The sequence below is a fragment of the Sminthopsis crassicaudata genome, chromosome 4, assembly GCF_048593235.1.
Source record: "Sminthopsis crassicaudata isolate SCR6 chromosome 4, ASM4859323v1, whole genome shotgun sequence".
NCBI lineage: Eukaryota > Metazoa > Chordata > Mammalia > Dasyuromorphia > Dasyuridae > Sminthopsis > Sminthopsis crassicaudata.
This window is the reverse complement of record NC_133620.1, coordinates 31,808,160-31,833,058: the sequence shown is the minus strand read 5'-3', so window position 1 is coordinate 31,833,058 and position 24,899 is coordinate 31,808,160. Positions and strand designations below refer to the sequence as shown.

The 24,899-nt window shown below is 38.0% G+C and overlaps 1 protein-coding gene across 1 annotated transcript in view; it reads left to right on the top strand.

The window, feature by feature from the left end:
• Positions 1 to 5,594: 5,594 nt before the first annotated feature.
• Positions 5,595 to 24,899, top strand: part of EPHX4 (epoxide hydrolase 4) — a 32,654-nt gene continuing 13,349 nt past the window's right edge. The window contains exons 1-3 of the mRNA XM_074266254.1: positions 5,595 to 5,882; positions 8,603 to 8,688; positions 23,681 to 23,838. Coding sequence (XP_074122355.1) covers positions 5,634 to 5,882; positions 8,603 to 8,688; positions 23,681 to 23,838 — 493 coding nt within the window. The 5' untranslated portion in view covers positions 5,595 to 5,633. The remainder of the gene's footprint in view (positions 5,883 to 8,602; positions 8,689 to 23,680; positions 23,839 to 24,899) is intronic.

Genomic DNA, 24,899 nt, shown 5'->3' with positions numbered 1-24,899 from the left:
CAGCAAAATAACTGTTTGAACATGTATACATATACTTAACTTATACTTTAACATATTTAACATGTATGGGTTAACCTGACATCTGAGGGAAGGGGTGGGGGGAAGGAGGGGAAAAGTTGGAACAAAAGGTTTTGCACTTGTCAATGCTGAAAAATTATGCATAAAATTTTTTGTTAAAAAAATGAATAAATATAATTTTTAAATGAGCAAAAAAGTAAAAACTCTGATCATAGTTTTTATTAAGAAAAAGAACAAAATTTTAACCCTAAGGACACTAAAAGCAGATCATCTCCAGATGAAGCCCCAAAGAGTGATATGAATTGGTTCATACCTCATAAGGCACTCTTGGAAGAATTCAAAAAGGATCTTAAAAAGAGTTTGAAGAAAAATGGGGAGAAGAAGTGAGAATTCTGCACTGGATTCTGTTTGGAAAAGGAAACATAGAAATTATCTGGGGGAAAAGAAAAAAAACTTCTTACAAAATAGATTTAGTGAAATAGAAAAAGCACATAACTCCTTGCAAAATAGATTTGACAACATGGAAAAAGAGAACAATTCCTTAAAAAGCAGAATTTGTTAAATGGGGAAAAAAATCCATAGAACAGAACTCCTCATTTAAAAATTCAATTGGCCAAATACAAAAGGCACTAAAAAGGTAATTGAAGAAAATAATTCACTAAAAATTAGAACTGAACAAATGGAAAAGAATGACTCAAAGAGAAATCAAGAATTAGTCAAACAAAACCAAAAAAATGAAAAAAATAGAAGAAAATGTGAAATACCTCATTGGAAAAACTACTAACCTGGAAAATAGATCTAATAGAATCTAAGGATTATTGGACTTCCTAAAAATCATGATGGAAAAAAGATCGTAGACATTATCTTTCAAGAAATCATCAAGGAAAACTACCCTGATGTCCTAGAGTCAGAAGGTGAAAATAGCCATTGAAAGAATTCACTGATCATCTCCTGAGACTCCAAAATGAAAACTCCAAGGAATATTGTAGTTAGATTTCAGAATTATTGGACCAAGGAAAAAGTATTGCAAGCAGCCAGAAAGAAACAATTCAAATATTGAGGAGCCACAATCAGGATTTCCCTAGACCTAGCAGCTTCTACTTTAAAGGATCAAAGGGCTTGGAATTTGCTATTTTGAAAGACAAAGGAACTTGGAGTGCAGTCAAGAATCAACTGTCCAGCTAAATTGAGCATTATCTTTCAGGGAAGAAGATGGACATTCAATGACACAGGTGAATTTCATTTATTCCTGATGAAAAGACCAGAGATGAACAAAAAAAATTGATCTCCAAATACAGAACTTGAGAAGCATAAAAAGATAAAAAGGAAAGAACTCTTGAGAATTATATTTCTGTTATGGGTATATTTTGAGAGTGCAGATATAATGGGATTTTAATGTGATAATATAAAAAAAAACTAGAGGTAGAAAGGGAATTTGCACTGGAAAAACAAAAAAATGGAGATAAAATGAAGGAAATTATATCTCATGAAGCAGTAAAGAAAACCTATTATAATCGAGGGAAAGAAGGGAGGGGGATGAGCATTGTGTGAATCTTACTCATCAGATTTGGCTTAAAAGAGAGAATAGTAGACATATTTGTTTTCACAGAGAGACTTGTTTCACCTTATAGGGAAGTGGGAGAGGAAGGGGAAAGGAAAAGGGGAACCTAATAGAAGGGGAAACAGTAGTAGCAGGGGAAAGATACAAGAAAAGAGGGGGAATTGTAAAGGGAGAGGGCTGATTGTGGAGGAGAGAAAGGGGGAAAGGAAAGAGAAAAGCATAACTGGTTAAATAAGATGGTGGGAAGTACAGAATTAGTAATTTTAACTGTGTGGGATGAATTCTTCCATTAAATGGAAGCTGATGCAGATTGGATTAAAAGCCAGAATCCTACAATGTGTTGTTTACAAGAAATACATTTTAAAGCAGAGATACATACAGAGTAAAGGTAAAAGACTGGAGCAGAATCTGTTATGCTTCATGTGAAGTAAAAAACGAAAAAAACCAGGGTAGTGATCCTGATCTCAGATCAAGCAAAAGCAAAAATAGATCTAATTAAAAGAGATAAGGAAACTATATCTTGCTAAAGGGTACCATAGAAGAATTATCAATACTAAACATATGCACCAAGTGGTAGAGCATCCAAATTCCTACAGAAGTTAAGAGAAATGCAAGAAGAAATAGACAGCAAAACTACACTAGTGGGGGATCTCAGCCTTGGTCTCTCAGAACTAGATAAATCGAACCACAAAATAAGAAAGAAGTTAAGGAGGTAAATAGAATTTTTAAAAAGTTAAGTATGATAGATCTTTGGAGAAAATTGAATGGAGACAGTTCATGGAACCAACATATTAAGCCATAAAGACCTCAAAATCAAAGGCAGAAATAGTAAATGCATTTTTTTTTATCAGATGATGATGGATTGCCTGCCTACCCCCTACAGCTCCAGTGTTTTCACATCTTATGTCATCCCCATCCCAACAGTGTATCCTGTAAACCAGTATCACTTACTCTTTGAACACAAAACTTCCACTCCCTAGTTCCTCCTACTGTACTGTTTTGTCCAGTGGTGCCTAGAATGTTCTTTCATCTCATCTCCACCTCCTCACTTCCTACAAGTACCAGCTAAAATCTCACCTTCTAGGAAAGCTTTCCCAATTCGTCTTAATTCTAATTCCAGTGCCTTTTATTGTTTGCAATTTATCCTGTATATAGCTTGTTTATATCCAATTATATTTATGTTGCCTCCCCCATTAAAATTATGAGCTCTTTAAAAACCTTTTGCTTTCTTTGTGTATTCAGAGTTTAATATAGTTCCTGGTACATAGTAGATGCTTCCAATTCTTTCATAATCTGGCTGAATCCTTCTTTCTTTGATATTTCAATGGATCTGTGATCTCATTAATGTGTATCTTCCCTTGAACAATACAGATTGCAACTCATCCATACCTACTCATCCTTGTCCTATTTGTGTCTCTCTTACATAAATTATTTTTAAAGTTAATTCTGATTTTTACCCAATAATATCTCAGAATGATGTTTTTATTCTTGAATGAATTGGATTTAAGAGAAGCAGAATTGCACAAAGTTGTCAGCCTCACAACCGAGCAAATGAAAAACCATACATGAAGTTAGACTTTTATTATGCACTGCTTGACTTTAAGAATATACTGACATTAAAATGTGGCTTTCAAAGTTAGTCTTCCCCAGTTTCTGGTTTTCTTCACTTGAAATTTTTCTACATGGCATCTATCTAATAAAATGGGATCATAGGGAGGATAGATCTTTGATACTGCATTCATTCCAACAGAAACATGTTTATCTTTTGTTCTTACTATATGAACAGCCTACCTCTTTTTTTTTAGCATAAATCTCTCCAATTCTTTTTTCACTGCTTCTTTTGCATAACTCTTTACAGGTAATGTTATGCAACTTAGTTATAAGTCATTCTGCACTTTGGTCAATTACTTATAACTTCAGTTCCTTTGAAATATGATATTCTATAAATTTCAAGCACATGATAATGAAAGATGGACCCTTGTTTCGTGAAGATGCTGAATGGAAGCCATTCACTGTAGCAATTTGAATGAGGATGATTTATTTGTTAGAGTTTTGCAATGAGACTTGATTAACTTTTCCCACCCATTTCAGCTGTTCCTTTTGGACATTCAAAAACTTCTGTTTCCAAAGGAGTGCTTATGTGGTAAACTACAGAAAGGAGAAAATTTGTGAATAAGATTTCATGTGTCCAATTAAAGAATATTCTTTGCAGCTTACCAGCTATGGGAAGGATATTGTGGTGCTCCAAATCTATGTCTTGATTGTGGGTGATGGGGCACTTCTCTAAAAATGGCTTTCCAAGTTTCTCCTTTTGTATATCTGTGATAGGGATTTCTCACTTTTCAGGGGGCTCAGGGTGGGAACTTGTGGAAAACAACATGTTAACATACTAATTCCTCTTGCATGTTTTTGGGGAAATTTTCTGGGGTCATTTTGGTTAGTTGAGGGAGAAAAGGAAGTTGAGATGAGATTGTGACTCATCCTTTGCTCGATTTTGAACCAATTCTCAGGAACAAGAACCTGGTTTTTATTCTCTTGGCTGAGCCTTTGAGAACTTCTCCCCTGAATAAATAATCAATGATCTCATACAGAGAACAAAGGTGCCAAAGTTTGTTCATGACCTACATTTTTTATTTAACTAAGTTCATTTGCCACTCTCCATTACCTAACATTCTCTTGGAACTCCATGAAATGGAACAGTAGGCAATTTGCCTATGGCAAGAAGAGGCCTTTCCCACAGAAACACTATATTTTCTCCAAAGGAAATTCAATTCACTTTTTCCCCCCTATTCAGTTTTGGATCTAAACCAATATCCATTAATAGTGTTCAGTAAGTGTGCACTGTCAGAATAGCTCTATGGGTTGTCCACCCAACTTCTTATCACAATCTGGACAGTAAATATTTTTTATCCACTTGGTTTTTCCGTTGTAGATAATCTAAATTCTTGAACTCTTCTGGTTTGTTTTCAGAATCTCTGCAATTGATGCAATCAGCACAATATCATTTGTAAGCAAGAAAATCTGAAGGAATCCATCATCAGAAATTTATCTCTATTTTGGACTCAAAACTGAACATTATTAGCAGTGGAATTGCTGGAATAAATACTGAGATAGTAAATGTTGACAGTAGAATTAGAGATCACTTAACTTGGACTTAAATCTGCCCCTTAGGGAAAAAAAATGTGTCTAGTCTCTCTTTTTTTTAGCTTAATTTTTTTTTTTTTTAATTTTTCTCAAATACATACAAAATTTTTTTAACTTTTAAAATTTTGACTTCCAAATCTTCCGCCTCTCAGAGGGGACAAGCAATTTGTTATAGATGATACATGTGAAGTCATCAAAACATACTTATGAGCTGTGTTGCAAAAGAAAAAAGTTTCTAAAAGTTCTCCTTCTCACGGCCTTCAGATTCCATCTGCTCTTTCTCTGGAGGTGGACGGCATTCCTCCCGCTGAGTTCTCCGGCGTGGTCTTGGACCACGCGCAGAGGAGCGGGGTCATTCACAGGGGCCCGGGGCCCGAAGACGTACGATGGAGGTGCTCCGGCTTCCGTCCTCTTCACTTTGGGTCAGTTCATTCGAGTCTCGGGGTGTTTCTCCGAAAGCCTCCTGCGCCTCGTTTCTCCCGCACCACAGTGCTCCATCACGATCCTCTGCCACAACTCGCCTCTCGGCTTTTATTTACAAGCCCCGCCTAATGGGAAGAACCTGGCAGGCCAGCCTCGTTTGTTTTCCCTTTTAGCGGGGTGAAGCCTTCTCCCCAACGCGGCGGAGCGGGCGGGGCCCACGGGAGCCCTTCCGAGCTACGCCGAGGCTGGGTACCAGCGAGCTGGCTCGGCTCCTGGGAAGCTCCGCGGCGGAGGCTCTGCGGAGCGTGAGGGGGGGGTCCCCGCGGCGCAGCCCGTCTTCCTGCTCCGCTCGGCCGCAGTCTGCCCCTGTCTGGGCTCCGGGGCAGGGCTGGGGGGTGCGAGGAGGCGGCGCCAGGTGCGGGGTCCCGGGCGCGGGGGCCGAGGCAAAGGGGGCTGAGCGGCCGGCGGCCCCGGGGCCGCCCCTCCGATGGCGATGGCGAGGCTCCGGGATTACTGGCCGCTGCTGACCGCGCGACTGGCCGGCGCTGTCCGGGCTCTGCTCTTCTGGACCCTGGTGTATGGCTATTGCGGGCTCTGCGCCTCCATTCACCTGCTGAAACTTTTGTGGAGCATCGGGAGGGGGCCCGGCCAGACCTTCCAGCGGCTCGTGCGGGAGAACCCCCCAGCCTGCTTGAACGACCCCTCCCTGGGAACCCACTGCTACGTGCGGATTAAGGTAAAGGCCGAGGCTGCTCCGGCCACGGCCGGCAGCGCAGCGCAGTCCCGGAGGGAGGGAGGGAGGGGGGCACGAGAGCCTCGATGGCCTTCGTGATCCGGGGGCAGTTTGGTGCCAGAGCCGTGCCCTCCCCCCCCCCGGGCCGGGAGGGTGGGCCGTCAGCGTGGGGGGAGGGAGGGCTCGCGGTGGACAGCGAGAGGACAGACGGGGGCTCGGAACGGAAAGAGGGTACGAGGAAGCAAGACTTGGGGGTTGTGGATGTGCTCACGTTTCTCCTCCACTAGTGCGTGTGTTTGTGTGTGTGTGTGCGCGCGCGTGTGTGTGTGAGACAGAGACACATACAGAGACCGAAAGAGACGGAGAGACCGAGAGAGGGAGGGAAAGAGGGAAAGAGAGAGGGAGAAAAAAAAAAAAAGCGAGAGGAAGGGAGAGGGAGGCAGGGAAAGAGAAAGGGAAGGAGGGAAGAGAGGAGGGAAAAAGAGAGGGAGGGAGGGAAGAAGGGAGGGAGGGAGAGAGAGATACAGAGAGGAGAGAGGGGGAGACAGAGAGACAGATGGATGGAGATGGGGGCACATCCGCACGCTTAAATCTGAGAAATAGCCCATATTGAAAGCTGGATTTTGAAGGAAGGTGGCAGGGGGGGAGATTAAGATTTCTTTAATAGGAATCCTGTCCTCGATTGTCACCCCCTTCCCCAGCATATACACACAATATCCTCCAGTCACCTTTTTGTCCTCAGAATCCATCAACCGTAAGGGACTGAGTATAAGACCCAAGTGGTGAAAATGCCCGGAATGAAAAAGTAAAGAGTAATTCAGGGGACATTTGAAGTGCCAAACAGAGCAGTGAAAATGAGAAGAGCCGGGAATTGTGCATCCCCGGATGCCCTAGAAATTATTAGCAAATGATTCACACACAGTACATATGGTGGGGGGGCGGGAGGGCGGGGGAATCGGTGCAGCAAGCTTAAGGAGAGCTGGAATAAAACATAAGCCTTTCCCTCCGGTGCTTCCGGATTGCCTGGAAGAGAGATAGCAGTCCCCGGGGCCTGTGTTTCAGGGAGGTGGCACGCGGGGGCAGAGCCGGGCACACTGCGCCAAGCGATGTGGCTCTTGCATTACTCGCTGTCACTTGGCCCCGGCTCTGCTCCCCAGCTCCTTTTGGAGTCCGAGCCCCGAGGCTTCGTGACCTTTAGCTGCTCGGGCTCCAGGAGAAGCGAGTCCTCCGGTGGGACTGAAAGTGGCCCGATAGGTGCAGAGGCGGGCCAGGGGCTGGTGGGCCGCAAGGTGCTTAACTGGCCCAGGGTAGCGGGGAGACTTTCCCATCGGACTCAGAACCATTAAGCCCCTCAGGTTCCGGGGTAGGTGCGCCTTGTAACCTCAAGGCAAAAGTCAGACCAACGTAGACCCGGGTGAGCAGTGGAATTCCGGGGGTCTTTTTCTTTGAGTACCTGGATACTGGACACAAAGTCCAGATTCCAACTTCTAGCCTCCGCCTTCCATGCCTCCTCTAGCTTCCATTCCTTCTTGTGCATATTCATTTGCTTTCCTTCCTATTTCTATTTCTTATTTTATTAATTTCTATTTTCTTTCTATTCTATTGCATTCCTATTAAATTGCTCATCTATTTCCTTTCTATTACTCCATCTTTATCTCTAGTTTTTTCCGTCTCTGTCTCTGTCTCTCTGTCTCTCTCTCTCTCTCTCTTTCTGTCCCTCTGTCTCTCTCTGTCCCTCTGTCTCCATCTGTGTCTCTCTGTCTCTCTGTCTTTGTGTCTATATCTGTGTCTCTTTCTGTCTGTCTCTCTATCTCTGTCTCACTGTCTCTCTATCTCTTTCTCTGTATCTGTTGACTGTTTCTGTGTGTCTCTGTCCCTTAGTCTCTCTGTGTCTGTCTCTTTCTCTGTGTCTGTCTCACTGTCTCTGTCTCTGTCTGTCTCTGCCTCTCTCTCTGTCTCTCCTTGTCTTTCTGTCTCTGTCTCTCCTTGTCTTTCTGTCTCTGTGTCTCTGTCTCTGTCTCTCTTTGTCTCTCTCTGTCTCTGTCTCTCCTTGTCTTTCTGTCTCTGTGTCTCTGTCTCTGTCTCTCTTTGTCTCTCTCTGTCTCTGTGTCTCTGTCTCTCCCCTCTTCCTGTAATTTTTCTTCTCCTTGTCATAACACTTACCTATGAAGTGAAATGTGGAGCTCTCAGAGCATTCCACTGTCAGGAAGAATTACCAAAATGCCCAAGAGGAGGAGAAAATAGACAGCCAAGAGAACCATACAAACATCATCCAACCGGAAAAAAAATGTAGGAAGCAAAGACCGAAAAGAGGGAGGGAGGAGAGGTGTGAATTATGTAACTGATGGCATAGATACTGACTAGTTTGCTGAGCAAAATATATGATGGGGAGGTAAACAAGACAGGGAATACGGTCAGACTGGAGTCCTTCCCCGGCCTTGCAGAGCCTGAACTGATGAAACGTGACACTTCAGTGGGCTGAAAGTCACAAGAATGACCCTGCTTCCTAATGAGTATCTGCCTGTAGAGTGGTGCAGGGAGGAAAGTTACTGTGTACCCCACTGATAAGTCTTGGCTCTGTTTATTTCTTGTTGATGTCACAGAATAAGACAAATGAGTATTTAAAAAATCAAATGTAAAGACTAAGTATTATTTTGGTATTTCAAAACATCATTTCAAAACATCACTGAAATCCCACATGCAAATGTCTTCTTCCCCTGCAGGACTCCGGGCTAAGGTTTCATTACGTAGCTGCCGGAGAGAGGGGCAAGCCACTTCTGCTGCTGTTACACGGCTTTCCTGAGTTCTGGTAAAAACCCCTTCCCTTCCTTTCATTAAAGATTCCACCCACTTTTTTTATGCGATGACCTCTCATTTTCAAGTTAGGACATTTGCCAGAGCCCTCTCTAATAGAGAGGCTTGCACTGATTTGCCCTTTTCCTAAAAGGGCCTAAATGGAGCGGTTTTGTTCAGATATGCCCCTCCCAGCCACTGAAGTTTATATTTTAACAGCACAGATCTGTTTCCAATAGCAACTGCAAAGAACTTAGGCCATATTTTCATATATCAAGAGGCGAGCTGTCAGAAGATGGCATAGTAGATAGAGTGTTAGAATCACAAAGACCTGAATTCAAATCCTTCCTCTGGCAAAATGGCCTAAGTGTATTTTGTGTCTAGTGTTTATTTTATAAGTATTATTAACTGATTCTTCATCATCATCACCATCTTCATTCTGGATCTGTGATTTCATTGATATATGAGTAACACCTGCCATGAGTGGGTTGCCCACCTCCATGAAGGACTGGGTTGGGGTTGTCTTCTCATATCTCTTCATTATAGTCCTTCTTGGAATTTATAATTTTGTTGCATTTGCCATTGTTATTCTTTCTATTTACATTGTCATTGTACATATTATGTTCTTGGCTCCGTTTAAGTTAATCTGTATCAGTTCCTATAGATCTTTCTATTTTCTATGTATTCATTATACTCATCTTTCTTACAGCACAGTAATATTTCATTACATTCATGTACCCCAGTTTGGCCATTTCCTCATCAATGGGCATCAACCTTACCACAAACACTTTTACTAATAACATATTAATAAACTGATATTGACAACAATATCAATGTTAACTAATAACATATCAAATAAATGATAAACATATCAATAGTTCATAGAAAATTAAAACTGGATGGCATATCAGACATCATCTTTGTCCAACTCACCCCTTTAATAACTGAGGAAACTGAGACTCTGGAAGGTGTCTGTAATACATATTTTACCTTTTCTTTTTGATCATGTGTACTATAGTTTGCAATAGTGGTTAGCACAAATTTTAGAAAAAAATAGCAACCTACTCCAGTTATAATTAAGGGGAAAACTGAATGATCCATATTTGAACACATAACAAATAATAAGTACAGAGAAAAAATAGTGAGGAAAATAAAACAATCCATTATCAATTTTTTAAACCAGAACTCGAAAAATATTTTTTGTACTAGTGCAAGGGGAAATTGATTTTTGATCACAAAGGTCTGAGTGTGATTTTTTGATGTTTCATAAGCTAAATAGGTCAGCCTGATCAACAGCTATACCATAATTCACTGAATGAATACAAAAATGTTGCTAAAATGTCCTTTATATGTGGAGTTTTATTTTAAATGAGATGTCAAAATGAATGTTTGGCCATATTTTTTCCTAAAGACAATGTAGTTTGACTTTACTTATGATAATTTGGCTACATAAGGAGGTAGAAAAGATGGTGTAATATGAGAGATTCAGGGCAGGATCCAAATCTCCAGATATCTATAAGTTCTTGAATTATTCCATTAAACATTAATTCCATTCAATTCAACAAGCATCTATTAAACACCTTGTGTGTGCAGCATCTAAATCCAGTAGGAGTGGGGGTAAGAAGAAGACATCCACAAAAACAACTTTAACAAAAAATAAATTATAATTAATATCTTTGAAGTGATGTACGTAAAATATAACGGAAGTTAGAGATCCCATTCATTTGGAGGAGGATCATTACCTGAGTTCATGGAAGGATGTGGCATTTGATTTAGCTCTTGGAGCATGAGTAAGATTTGGTTGCCATTGGGACTTTCTAGATAGAAAGGATAATGTGAATAAAGACACAAGAATGGACCAAAAAAAAAAGGCATATGGAGCATTTAGGGAATGGTAAATAGTGAAGTTTTGCTGACCATATGATGCCTAAGGAGAATAATGGGAAATAAAGGCAGAAAGATAGGACTGTAGAAAATTTTGAGGGATTGGACCTCATCCTATAAGCAAAAAAGACCCACTGAAGGCTTATGAGCAAAATGAAGAGCTCAGTCTACATTCAAGAGAAGCAGTTTCTGAGTGGTATTATCAGAGTTCAAAATATGAAACATCCAGACACATTATGGATAGTCCAATTACTGTAGCAAACAATTACCTCCTTGTCTGCGTCAAAGATATCCTTCTTTCCTAATTAGTTATTGGTTTTATTAGATTCATATGATCACAGCTGACTGATGAGGTCTTCATTGATGATGTGCTGCTTCTTTTCAATGATAATATTCATAAAATAATAAAGCCCTAGAATTAGAGGGAGATTTTCAGGCTGCCCAGAATAACCCAAAGCATGAATCCCAACCATAATTTGAAAAACTTCAGTGACAGTGACCTGAATACTCCCAAAAGCAGACTCTCCATTCCATTGCTGGACAAGTCTCTTAATTATTGTTAGGTTTTTTTCTCATACTAAATCAAAATCTGCCTCCCTATAATTTTCACCTAATGTTTCTAGTTATATCCTGTAGGCAAAGTAAAACAGGGTCTAATCCCCCTCCCATATAATACCTTTTTAAATGCTTGATGATGGCTCTCATATTACCTCAGTGTGCTTGTTTCTGCATATCCATATATTTCAAAACCAATCCTCATGTGACAAGTAAGCAGCTAGGTAGCACAGTGGATCAAAAACTGGACTTGGAAACAAGAAGACTCATCTTTATGAGTTCAATCCAGCCTCAGACATTTCCTAGCTCTGTGACCCCGGGTAAGTCACTTAAGCCTGTTTGCCTCAGTTTCCTTATCTGTAAAATGAGCTGGAGAAGGAAATGGCCACCTACTCCAGTCTCTTTGCAAAGAAAAAGCCAAATGGGGTCATGAAGACCTGACTGAAAAAAACTGAACTGAATAACAAAAGTTCCTTGAAAACAAGATGTCTTAATTTTTGTCACTGTATCTCCAATGCAGAGTGTCCGGCTTGTTGAGTTGAATTGAATTTTGTAAGCCTGTATCCTCCTTCCATCTTGGATACCTCTCTTCAATGATCCTCCTAAATGCTTGGATCACTGGATGTAAGAGTACATATGTGCTAATCAGTCAATAAGCATTTATTACTATGCTTACTTACTATGTCCTAGGCATTGAACTAAGCATTGAGAATATAACAAATAGCAAAAATATTTTTTAAAAGTTCCTGCAATCCAGAAGCTCACATTCCCATGTTTTCATATTTATTGTATTAATTAATAATTGCTTATTTTCCATATCACACCTACTATTGAGCCCATAGTCCATGGAAACCCCCAGATAGTTTTCAAATAAATGGCTTTAAAGTCCTTTTTGTCCTCTTTTGTACTTATGAGATTGCTATTTTGAATTTAATTGTAATGCTTTGTTGTTTAGTCCTTTTAGATTTAATTTCATAAGCTAAATCCTAACATTCTAGCCTGACAAGGTCTTTGGATTCTGATTTACCTAATATGTTAGATATACTTGTTTTATTTTATCTGTACAATTAGAGAAGTAGTCTATGTCTGCCTTTATTCAAAGCATGGGAACAATGTTCAATAAGTACCTGGCCATCAATGATTACTGGATTACTACTTCCCTAAAGATCTACTAAGCAAATAAATATATATATATATATATTTTTTACAACATCTCCCTGATTCACCAATCTGGTAAATCTCCCCCCCCCCAAAAAAAAAAAGAGCATAAGGTTAGTGTGATATCTCCTAATCTTGATGAAACCATATTAGCTCTTTTCAAGTATGCCTTCCAATTTGTCATTAGTCATTCCTTTAATCAGAGCCATAATTAGGTGGGTCATTTGCACTAGGGTGGGAAACCCACTTCCCTGAGGGTGTTTCTTCTTGGGTCTGGCCCATCTCTAGTGGCCAATGGCCTTGTCCATCAACAACACCCTCTTCTCTTGCCAATCTCCATCTTTGACAGTGTCAGCTCACTTTGTACTGCAGCCCTTCCAGTAAGGTAGAAATTTCTGTGTAGTCTCAGAATTGTCAAAGTCAAAATTAGTACTTTGAGTTTTAAAGGATTTGAACTGCCAGCATAACCCCCAAGTGCAGCAGAAAACAGATTAAAAGGTAACTGAGAAAAGTTTGACAAAATAAGAGAAAATACAGTACAGCAGAGATGCTCATTTGTGGTTCTCTAAGTTGAAATACAGCTTCAGAGATTCATTTCTATTTTTCAGTTTGACACCACTGGTTATTGTGCTACTTGTCTCAGATGAAAATATTGCTAATTAATAGCTTGTTGTGTTTTTTCAGTCTTGTCTGATTCTTTGTGACCTCATTTGGGATTTTCTTGGCAAAGCTACTAGAGTGGTTGGCCATTGCTTTCTCCAGCTCACTTTACAGATGAGGAAACTGAGGCAAACTAGGTTAAATGACTTTCCCAGGCTCATATAGACTGGATTTGAACTCATGAAAATGAGTCTTCCTGATTCCAGTCCTATTACTCTCCTCTGTGCCAGCAACCCAGTTAATAATTTACCTTTCCTTAGGAAATAGGCTAGTATGTTAAACCTGCCTTTAATTTAGTAGAAAAGCCTTAGAGCAGGCTTTTGGCCCTTTCTATTTTTTGATCACAGACTTTTAAAAAAAATTTACATTTTGAGTTCTAAATTGTCTCCCTCCCTCCATCCCAATCTCACTTTAGAGAAGATCAACATTTTATACATGTGTTGTATGTGTGTGTGTGTGAAACCAAACATTACATATTTCCATATATCAGTTCTTTTTCTGGAAGTGAGTAGCATTTTCCTTCATAAACCCTTCATAATTGATTTGAAAGATCATATTAATCAGTATAGCTTAATCATTCACAGTTAACTCTTGGAACATATTGCTGGTTCTGCTCATTTCATTCCACATCAGTTCCTGTAAGTCTTCTCGGTTTTTTCTGAAAGCATCCTGCTCATCATTTTTTTAAATATTCCATCACAATCACATTCCACAACTTATTCAGCCATTCCCCAATTGATGAGCATCTCCTTAATTTCAGAATCTTTGTCACTACAAAGAGAGCTGCCATAAATATTTTTGAACATTTAAATTCTTTTGCCCAAAGGGCTATCAAACTGTACATACCCTTCGATCCAGGAGTGCCACAATTGTGTTTGTATCCCAAAGAGGTCATGAAAGAAGAAAAATGACATGTATGTACAAAAGGGTTTGTAGCAGCTTTTTTGTAGTGTCAAGGAGTTGGAAATTGAGTGGATACCCATCAACTTGGAAATGGCTGAATAATTTATGGTATATAGATATAATGGAATATTATTGTTCAAGAATTGATGAGCCAGGCTGACTTCAGAAAAGCCTGCAAATATTTATATGAACTGATGTTGAGTGAAGTGAGCAGAATCAGGAGAACATTGTACCCAGTGACAGCAAGATTATATGATGATCAAGATAGACTTGGCTCTTTTCAGCAATATAGTGATCCAAAATGATTCCAATAGACCTAGACTAGAAAATGTTATCCACATCCAGATGGAGACAATGCAGATCAAAGCATATTATTTTCTTTCTTTTTTTCCTATTTTTTTCATTATTAAGCTTTTTATTTTCAAAACATATGCATATTTTTCAACATTCACCCTTGCAAAACCTTGTGTTTCAATTCTTTTCCCTCCCTTCCTCCTATCCCCTCCCCTAGATGGCAAGTAATCCAATGTATGTTAAACATGTGCAGTTCTTCTATATACATTTCCACAACTATCAAAAGCATAATATTTTCATCTCATACTATTTTCCTCATGCTTTTTCTTGTTCTTATTTTGCTTTCACAACATGACAAATATAGAAATATGTTTAAAAGTATTGTACATATATAACCTAAATCAGATTGCCTGCTACCTTGGGGAGAAAGGAGGTAAGGGAAGGAGGGAGAAAAAAAGCCTGGAATTCAAAATTTTACAAAAAAGAATGTTGAAAACTATCTTTACATGTAATTAGAAAAACAAAATATTATTGAAATAAAAAAAGACAAAATGAAAAGAGGAAAAAAAGGAACATATAAGTTATTTTCCTTTTTTTTCCCCATCATCTTGGGAAACAGACCCAACAATGGTAGTAAGAAGTCAAAGAATATATAATTTTATAAGTCTTTGGGCATAATTCTAAATTGCTCTCCAAAAATATTTTTAGCAGTTTGGTAAAAATATATAAAACACTTCTTAGAATAATGTTTTTAAATACATAGGATTACAAGGGAAATTAATTATATTGAAACATAGTTTTCAAAATATTAAAAAAAAGCACAATCAAATTAAAGAAACCCATATTTAGAAGTCCCCTCATAGAGAGTTTAAGAATCATTGGTCACAGATGAATTTGAACACAGCTCTTCTTGAATATGTTCAGCACTGTCTCTACTATGCCACATAGTAAAATATGCTGCTAGTGAAAAATATATACTTGAAGAAAAGAAGGAAGGAAATAGGCATAAGTAGCTATTATGTACCATTTATTGTGCTAATCGAGTTAAAATATTATTTTATTTGATCTTCACAACAATGCTGGGAGGTAGAAGTTATTTTATAACTGGGGAAACTGAGTCAAGCATAAGCTAATTGACTTGCCAGTAGTAAGTGTTCAAGACTGGATTTGACATGGGTCTTCCTGATCCTAAGTCTGGCACTCTATTGCCCCACCTAATTTCCTGAAGCCAGGTAAAACTAGCCAATATTTATCATTCATTTTCTTCACTTTTCTGCTCTTTCTCAAGACCAAAGTTTCTTTTCCATTCTCTGAACTTTCAGAGACCTCTGACAGTGGCTCAGCAACTATGTCTGTCCTTTCTCTTGTTTTCCTAAGACTTTATTCATTTGGGACAGATTATGTGAATTCAGGAAGAAAAATCAGACCTCTTAGGATATCTCCCTACTTAGTCTGGTTATCAATTCTCTATTGGTCCATTTCCCCCCTTATTCTTTCTAGTACAAAGATCATTCTCCTTGGAAGGAAAAAGGTGAGAAGTAAGAGTTGGAAAGTTCCATTCTGGGTGGGAATACTCTCCCTTCTCCTGTTCTCTTTTCTACAATATTGCTTTTATGGAAAGCTCCAAAGTACACAAAGGACTCTTCTTACCTGTTCCCTAAGAAAATAGGTAGTCCAAATTACAGTTCCCTTTCTAGAGTCAGAGAAGAAGCCAGAGATTTCTCCATCTTCATAGACCAAGTGCCAGAACCCTGAGATTCCAACCCCATTTCATTGACTCCCAGTTGATCCTTCTACTCAACAACATAATCTCTCATACTGCATCCTCATGGCCATCTTAGAATTGTCCATGGAAATCTTTACATGTAGTTGAAGAGAAAATAAAATAAAATACTATTAAGTGCAATAAAAAATGTAAAAGAACTGAGTCCCAGTGAGGTCAAGTGACATCCAATGACATATAGATGGTGTCAGAGTCTTACTCCAGAGAAAGTGTTTTTCTGCTGTACAGCTCTGCTTATATAGACTTAGGAACTTTTTCAAAAGCAATGCAATTCCCTATCCAGCTGAAGGAAGCAAACAAAGATATGATACAAATATAAATGCACACCAAGTTACCTTGGCAAGATACACTTGAAAATAAGGTTCTTCTGCAAAACGATGACATTCTGTTGTCCTCTCCCCTCCTCCTTCTGAATCAGTTTTAAAAATATTTTGAGCTGACAAAGCAGTTTCTTTGAGTGCTTAGAGTCCTTTTTCTCACCAGCTGTAGAAAATATATTCATCAAAATTCTTGAGTGATGAGGCATGTGAGCATTTTACAAAAGGTTATTTATGCTACTGAGCACAAAGTGGCTGATCACAACAGCCCAGCCTCCACAAGAGATGCAGAAAACAGGAGAAAGGCTGTTCTGCATCTGAAGCACAGATTGTTATTTTAATAGAGTAAAACCTGGGAAAGTGCCTGATGTCTTGATAAACCTCTTGCTGTTAACTAACCTGGAAGAAGTAAATGGAAATATAGATGAAAATAAATCAAATAGTTGGTTTTTTTTGTTATTCCCTACTTTCTTAGGGAACAGGTAAGAAGAGTCCTTTGTGTACTTTGGAGCTTTCCATAAAAGCAATGTTGGAGAAAAGAGAACAGGAGGAGGGAGAGTATTCCCACCCAGAATGGAACTTTCCAACTCTTACTTTTCACCTTTTTCCTTCCAAGGAGAATAATCTTTGTCCAACTCTTCAAGACCCCATTTAGGCTTTTCTTGGCAAAGATACTGGAGTGATTTTCCATTTCCTTGTCCAGTTCATTTTACTCATGAGGAAACTGAGGTAAATAGGGTTAAGTGACTTGCTCAGAGTCATACAGCTAGGAAATGTTTGAGGCCAGATTTAAACTCAGGAAGGTGAGTCTTCCTGACTCTGACCTGGGACTCTCACCACTTTGCCACCTAGTCTCAAATAGTTGGTTAAAATAGTTCAAATAGTTCGTCATGAATAAATGAAAATTGCTCAGGGATTGCCATTTTTGAAGTCTACTTCATCAATTATAATGAGATTTGACAGTTTTTCTCAGTAACTAACCTAAAGATTTGAGTTTAAAAAACAACAAAAAAGATTTCCATTATCATCTTATGAAGTGGACATATGGGTAATTTCATAAGCTTAATTACTCAATAAACATTCAGTAAGTTCCTACTTTGAGCCAGGGACTGTGCTAACTATCAAAGAGCTTAGCATAGCTCAAATTGCTCACAGTCTGTTGGGAAGCTGTGAGCTGAAATGCAGATTAGATGTCAGTATATTTTTTTACTTAGGACTGAAGCTTTATGAAGACAATACATTTTTGCAGTTATTAGAAGAGTTCTCATTATTCCCACTTGGGAATTTTAGTATATTATTTATCAAAATCTAAGGAAATGTTTAATTTACAAAAGCATTTCCAGAGTTGTTATGAGCCGCAAAAAAAGTAAAATTTGTCTCATTTTGAAAATAAAGAAAATCTGAATTATGTAAAACTTTGACACTGCAAAATATAAAGAATTTAACCATGTATAAGAAAAAAAAAATAAAACATGCTCAGTTTGTATTTGTATTATTAACATACCAAAAATGTAATCTACAGACTCATCATTTGTTTCCTAACTCTATAAATATTAAATATTATTATACTTTTTTATTATAAATAATAAACATCATTATTCTTAAATCAAATTTATCAGTTATAATGTAAGAGAAAGGTGCCATTATTATACCCATTTTGTAGTTAAGAAAACTGAAGTAGGCATGAAGTTAAATGACTAGTGAGTGTGTCAGATGGAATTTGAACTCGGGTCTTCATGTCTCTAGACTCAGCACTCTACCTGCTTCCCTAGAACACTATGAACAAATTCAGGGGACTGGGAGAACACCAAGTAGTTCATGAATGTGGAAAGCTAAGATGGGTACTAGATGGTAGAGGACCTTGAATGCCAGCAAAAATATCTAGACTTTATTCTGTAAGTCAGTAAAGATGACTGAAGGATTCTGAGTAGAAGGAAGACATGAGCATCTCAGGGTAAAGAATGAAGGAAGGAAGACCTATTAATGGCAGGTATTAATCAGGACCTATACCTGAATGGTGGCGATTAGCATTGGGTGAGGGGAATGGCGCACATATATAAAAGATTTTTTCAGAGTTAGAATTCTTGGAACTTAGCCACTTGATTAGATATGAGAAGTGAAAGAAAGACAGAAATGAAAGATGACCCCAAGGATTTGAACCTGTGGAACTAAGTAAAAAATGATGAAAAAATGAAATGGTGAAAAGAAAAAAATGGTGATTTGGAAAGGTTGAATATTAGGATGTTCAGATTGAGAACGCTTCACAAAAACTTGTAAATGCAAACCTGTAGCTCAGACAAGAGACTGGAGACTTAGATTTGGGGGTCATCTTTACAGGCATAGCCATGAGAGCCAAGGATTCCCATTATGGATGACAAATGAAGATACAAACACTGATTTATTTAAGGTACTGAAAGAAACCGCTTTTTATAAAAACAAAACAAAACAACTACATAAAACAAACAAACAAAACTCTGAAAAAATTAAGTAAATGTTTTCTTATTGATTTGGAAATTGCCTTCCAGTAGTGGACATGGCAAGCCATCCATGTCTGCCTATCCTGTATAATATTAATTTCTGGGTCACCATAGTTAACCAAAGGGGGTCTGCTTGGCATCCCAGATACATTACCTACTTTCTTATAACATTGCCAGAGTTTCATTGTTGTTTACTTGTTTCAGTTTTGTTCAACTCTCTGTGACCACTTTTGGAGTTTTCTTGGCAAAGATAGTGGAGTGGTTGGCCACTTCCTTCTCCAGCTCATTTTACAGATGAGAAAACTGACCCAAACTGGGTGAAGTGACTAGTAGGTGTCTGAGATCAGATTTGAACTTAGTTTCTTAGGATTCCAAGCCTGGTACTCTAACCACTGCACCACTCACTTTCCCTTGTTGCCATATTAGAGTATTCTGACTTTCACTTCTCTCACTCTCAACCCCATGACCAGACCCATTTGTTCTTCTTTGTAATAAAAGTATTTCTTATTATACAAACTAACAATAAATCTGACACATGGATCAGAGAGCTTATTAAATTCTCTAATTTTTGAAAAAGGACAAATCAGTCTATTTTTACCTTTATGAATAAGAGGGCACTTCCTAGAGGACATTGACAAAATTAGTAATGTGCTCCACTGAATGATGCTATTAAATGTTTCAGGTATTAAGATAAACAATCAAATTAATAAGCTTGATTAAGCATCTACCAGGTGTCAGGTACTAAGTTATATAGTGGAAATCAAAATGAGACAGTTTTTGCCCTCAGGAAGCCTACATTCAATTTGAACTAAACTCAATCCCAGGAATGGAAAATGCCATCTGCATCCAGAGAGAGAACTATGGAAACTGAATGTGGATTAAAGCATACTATTTTCACTTTGTTGTTGTTTGTCTTTTCTTTCTCATGATTTTTTTTTTCCTTTTGTTCTTTTTTTTCCCCCTGAGGCTGGGGTTAAGTGACTTGCCCAGGGTCACACAGCTAGGAAGTGTTAAGTTTCTGAGACCAGATTTGAACTGGGGTCCTCCTGAATTCAGGGCTGGTGCTCTATCCACTGAGTCACCTAGCGGCCCCTCTTTTTGTTCTTATTTTTCTTTCACACTATGACTAATATGGAAATATGTTTAAAATGATTGTACATGCATAACCTGTAGCAGATTTCTTGCTATCTTGGAGAAGGGGGGAAAAAAGGGAGGGAGGGAGGGAGGGAAAAAAATTTGGAGCTCAAAATTTTATAAAAATGAATTTTGAAAACTAATAAATGAATAATAAAAAATAAAATAAATCCCCAAAATATGAAAAACTCATAGGAAAACATTAAGATGGAATAATATATTGGCAAATTAGTTTCTTCAGAGAAAGATGATGTTGCATTTTTTATAACAATCAGATAATTAAAAATGCTATGGGACACAACAGAGAGAATACTGGTCTTGAAATCATGGGAAGATCTCTGTTTAAACTCTACCTGTGTGACCCTAGCTAACCTCTCTATGTCTCAGTTTCCTTATCTGTGGTTAAAATAGGATATCTGAGAATAAAATATCACGTACTCCACAGCGTTGTTGTGAGGATCAAATGAGGAAAAAATGTATATAAAGTGTCTTACAAACTTTAAAGCACCACATAAATCCTAGCAGCTTAAAAATTTTAATTTAATTGTTTTTTCGGGGAACAAAAATCACTATGTTCTCCCCATTGGAAAAAGACAAACAAAACCCTTATAGGAAATATGCATATCAAAAACTAATTATTATTGTTATTATTAACTACTACTACTAATTTATCATGACTACTATTACTACTAATTATTACTAATTACTGCTACTACTAAAGTACTACCCTACTGACATATTACTATTAGTACTGCTGCTGCCACTATTACTTCTAATGATAATAATAATAGTGGAAGCTATTATTACCCAACTTAGAGTGTTTATCAACATTTCCAAACCCCTCTTTTCCTTCAGTGACATTCCTTTCCTTATTTATAAAATGGGCATTATAATACTTGCACTAACTACTTCTCAGGATCATGGTGATAGAAGTAATTTGCCAGCCTTAAAGCATTATATAAATGTAAATTCATTTCCCACAATTGATGAAAGATTTTGGACCGTAAAAGGTAGACCCATCCCTGGCCATGGTACTGACACTGCATTTAATTAGTGCAGGGAAACAGACTTAGCAGACCACAGCTAGAAAGCAACTCTGCCCTATCCTGTATTGCAAGCAGGCAGGTAGGCAAGACCTATCTGACTTCACAAGGGAAACTGACCTCCTGCTGGTCATAATTCAGCCTCAGTCTCCCCTCCTCTCACCATTACTCCTTTCCTTTGCTGAGGATCTTCAGAGTGAGACCTTGACCTTGCTTGCCTAGGAGCCCTGTTTATGAAGTGTCTAGTGGTCAGTGCTATCATTCTTGATGTCAGGAATTGTGTCCAGAAGTCTTGTTTCTAGCCAGGGCTGTTTATATTCCTCTCCTTGATTCTGGAGAATAAGGTTTCTTTTTTGTTCGGTGTCTTTGTTTGTGAGAGGTTGAAAGGAATGAACTGGTACCTAACCACTGAGGGACTGGTGTCCTAGGATGAGCTTTGTCTTCCAGACCAGTCTTTCCTTAAATTGCCACCTGAATTATGACATCCTAAATCTCCAATTTTCCCTATCAGTGGAAGGAGTATAGTGAGGGGAGGGCAGGGACATCACCTGTCATTACAGAAACCAATCTAGATGTCAGTTTTATACTTAATGGCTTTATGTTTGTGTCAATGGATGAATAAACAAACATGTATTAAGTGCCTACCATACAAACACAGAAAAGCAACAAGAGTTCCTGCTTTCAGGGAACATATATTCTAATGAAGGATGTAACCCAAGAAACCTCAACATTTTCCTTTGCTCCCTCTCATTCACTTCCTATAGCAATCAGTTGTCAGACCTTGCTTCTAACTTCTCCATATCTCTCATCAACCTTTTCTTCACTCAGTCTGAACTATGACATTTGAGCTCTAATTGGTTGCTATGTCTCATCTGTCCATCTTTTACAATAGTGATTTTCCTAAGTTGAAGGTCTGACTATTTCACACACATACACACATGACCCTCAGTTAAATTCCAGAGGGTCCCCATTATCTCCAGGATAAAATAATGAATGGGCATTTAAAGGTCTTCACAACTTGATATGCAGGGCAGTAAGGTAGTACTTATGCATAGAGCAAAAGGACCTTGAGTCAGATCAACCTGAATAAAAATCCAGTCTCAGACACTTCCTAGCAGTGTGACCCTGGATCAGTTTTCCTCAGTTTCCTCATCTGTAAATGAGTTGGAGAAGGAAACGACAAACCATTCCAATATCTTTGCCAAGAAAATCCCATATGGGGTTACAAAGAACCAGATACAACTAATCAACTAAATAATGAACAATCAGATACCTTCCTAGCTTTCCCATATTCTTGTTCTTTTCTCACCTCCATTGTACTCTATAATCCAAGCTACTGGCGTATTTGCTTTTCTTCTGGTACATGACAATCCATCTGCCATCTTGCTGCCTTTATCGTGATTAACCTCCTCTTTGCCTGGATACTCTCCTTCCTCATCTCCACCTTTTAATTTCCTTGGCTTCCTTCAAGATTCAGTTCAAATGCCATCTTCTACAGAAACTTTTGTTGGTGCCCTTCCCCACTACACCCAAAAAATCCTCCCTTCTTTGGGCTTCAATTTCCTCATCTGTAAAATGAGAGGATTCATTTTGATGCTTTCAAAAATCCCTTCTTGACGAAAAACTTCTGTGATTCTCCTAATCCAGCTTTTACCCCAACCCTTTCTTTCATCTGGACTGAAATTTCATTGATTTCTGGATTTCACAAAATCCAACAGATTCTTTATTTTTATTAATAATTTTAGTTTAGGCTCCTCACTATTATTTCACTTCTATTCTTTATTTGGAATCATTACCATAGGATTTAAACTTTAGTAAGCAGAGATTTTTCTCTAACTTTGATAATTTTAATATTTCTATGGTAATTGCTAATTTTCTTTTATCTTTAGACTGTTTCATCCATTACTAAGCTGTTACTGCTAAAAAAAATGGGGTCCCATTCCACAGTGGAGTCAGGTGAGTAAAGTGTGTTTCTTTAGGGAAATAAATAAATGGTCTCAGGCCAATCAAATAATCTTGCATTGAAAGAGGGTTTTACTCTCTTCACTCCACCTCTGGTCTAAATAATGAGCTTTGAGCAATTTCTCCAATTGTCTTGATTCTCATTTTTTGTCATCATGAAATCTTTTAATTACCTCTAGACTTGCCATCAGCTTCAACTTAACTTCACCATTCAGTTAATGCTCCACATATTAATAACATTAAAGTATATAAAAATTTAACAGAAAGGTGATTTTGACAACAAGAACAGCTCAGTTTGGCAGAATAGGAAAAGAACTGCTCCTTGAGGCAGAGAGAACCCAGGATTCAAAATATTAGCTGTCTGCTTTTGGACAAATCACATCACCTCTCCTGACTTCAGTTTCCCCATTCTTACCAGGTAAGAAGTAGGTAACTACTATTATACAGTCTTTTCCAGATCTGAATCTGTGTTCTTGTATGACGAGGAAGACAAATGTTCCAGAAAAATATCGCTTCTAGGCTTGCTAATAGACATATTTCTATTTAAGGAAGACCTGAGTTCAAATCCTTTCTCAAACCTACTAGTTGTTTGATCCTCAATCTCAGTCTGCCTCAATTCTCTTATCTGAAATACAGGGATAATGATAGTACCTATTAGGATTATTATGAAGATCAAATGAGATAATATTTATAATGCATTTTTCAAACCATAAAGTGTTATATAAATATTACTCTTTTTCTTCATCTCAAATGGTGGATGAGATGGTTTTTCACTTAGAATTTAATATATTATAGTGATAACTTCATCTCCCATGTCTAATTTCTCTTTCTAACACAGGTACTCTTGGCGCTATCAATTACGGGAATTTAAAAGTGAATATCGAGTCGTAGCTTTGGATTTGAGAGGCTATGGAGAAACAGATGCTCCTTCTCATCAAGAGAGTTATAAATTGGACTGCATTGTTGTGGACATAAAAGATATTTTAGATTCTTTAGGTATGTGAACAGCAAGAAGAACGCATTCCTTTTGCTGAGTAAATTACTATTGTGAAGAGAAATTCAAAGGGGACTATTAAACTTATCTAAAAGAATTAGAGGGTTTAAAAATAGTATAGAGATTCTCATTTGCAAACAAGTATTTTCACTATTTGTTAATTAAAAAAAACCAGTCTCCATGCACCTTCATTTAGCAACATCTTATTAGTCTCATTTGGCAAAGGAACCATAGAGATCATTTAGTCACATAATCTTTCTGAGCCTATATTACCTCCCTCACAGTACTGTGGAGATAATATATGTAAAGCACTTTGCAGACCTTAATGCACAATATAAATTTGTGCTATAATTTAGTCCAATCCCATCATTTCCTAGGTGAGAAAAAAGAGGCTCAGAGAGGGAAAATTATTTCCTCAAGATCACAAAGCTAGTAAACAACCTAGACTTGAACCCTGTCCTAACTTCAAGTAAGACAATAGCATTTCTTTAAAATAAATTTTATAATGATCTGTATTATAAAAACCCTTATAACAGCTTTTTTTGGTGACAAAGAACTAAAAATTAAAGGAGTGTTTATCATATGCATGTAAATGTAATGGAATTGTAGTGTGTTATAAGACATGAGAAAAGGAAAGGTTCAGAGAAGCCTGGAAAATTTGGATAAATTAATGAAGAATGAAGTAAGCAGAACCAGGAAAACAATTTATAATAATACCATTGCCAAGACAATAAAAAGACTTGAGATCTCTAAACCATGCCATGACCATCCATGATTAGAGACCTGCTCTATGCTCTCAGCCTTTTGACGGAGATATGATGTATTCAAGATGTAGGATGAAACATATATTTTTTGGATGTGAATGGTGTGGCAATTTGTTTGACTTGACTATTCACATTTGTTAAGAGAGGTTGGGTGATGGGGAGAGAAAATTAATGTTTCTTCATTGCAAAATACAATAAACTGAAAAAATAAAATAAATCCTATAATTCAAACTTGCCTGATTCTCACTGGTTTCCAGGAGGTATAGTGGATAGACTTGGGATCAGAAAGACATGAATTC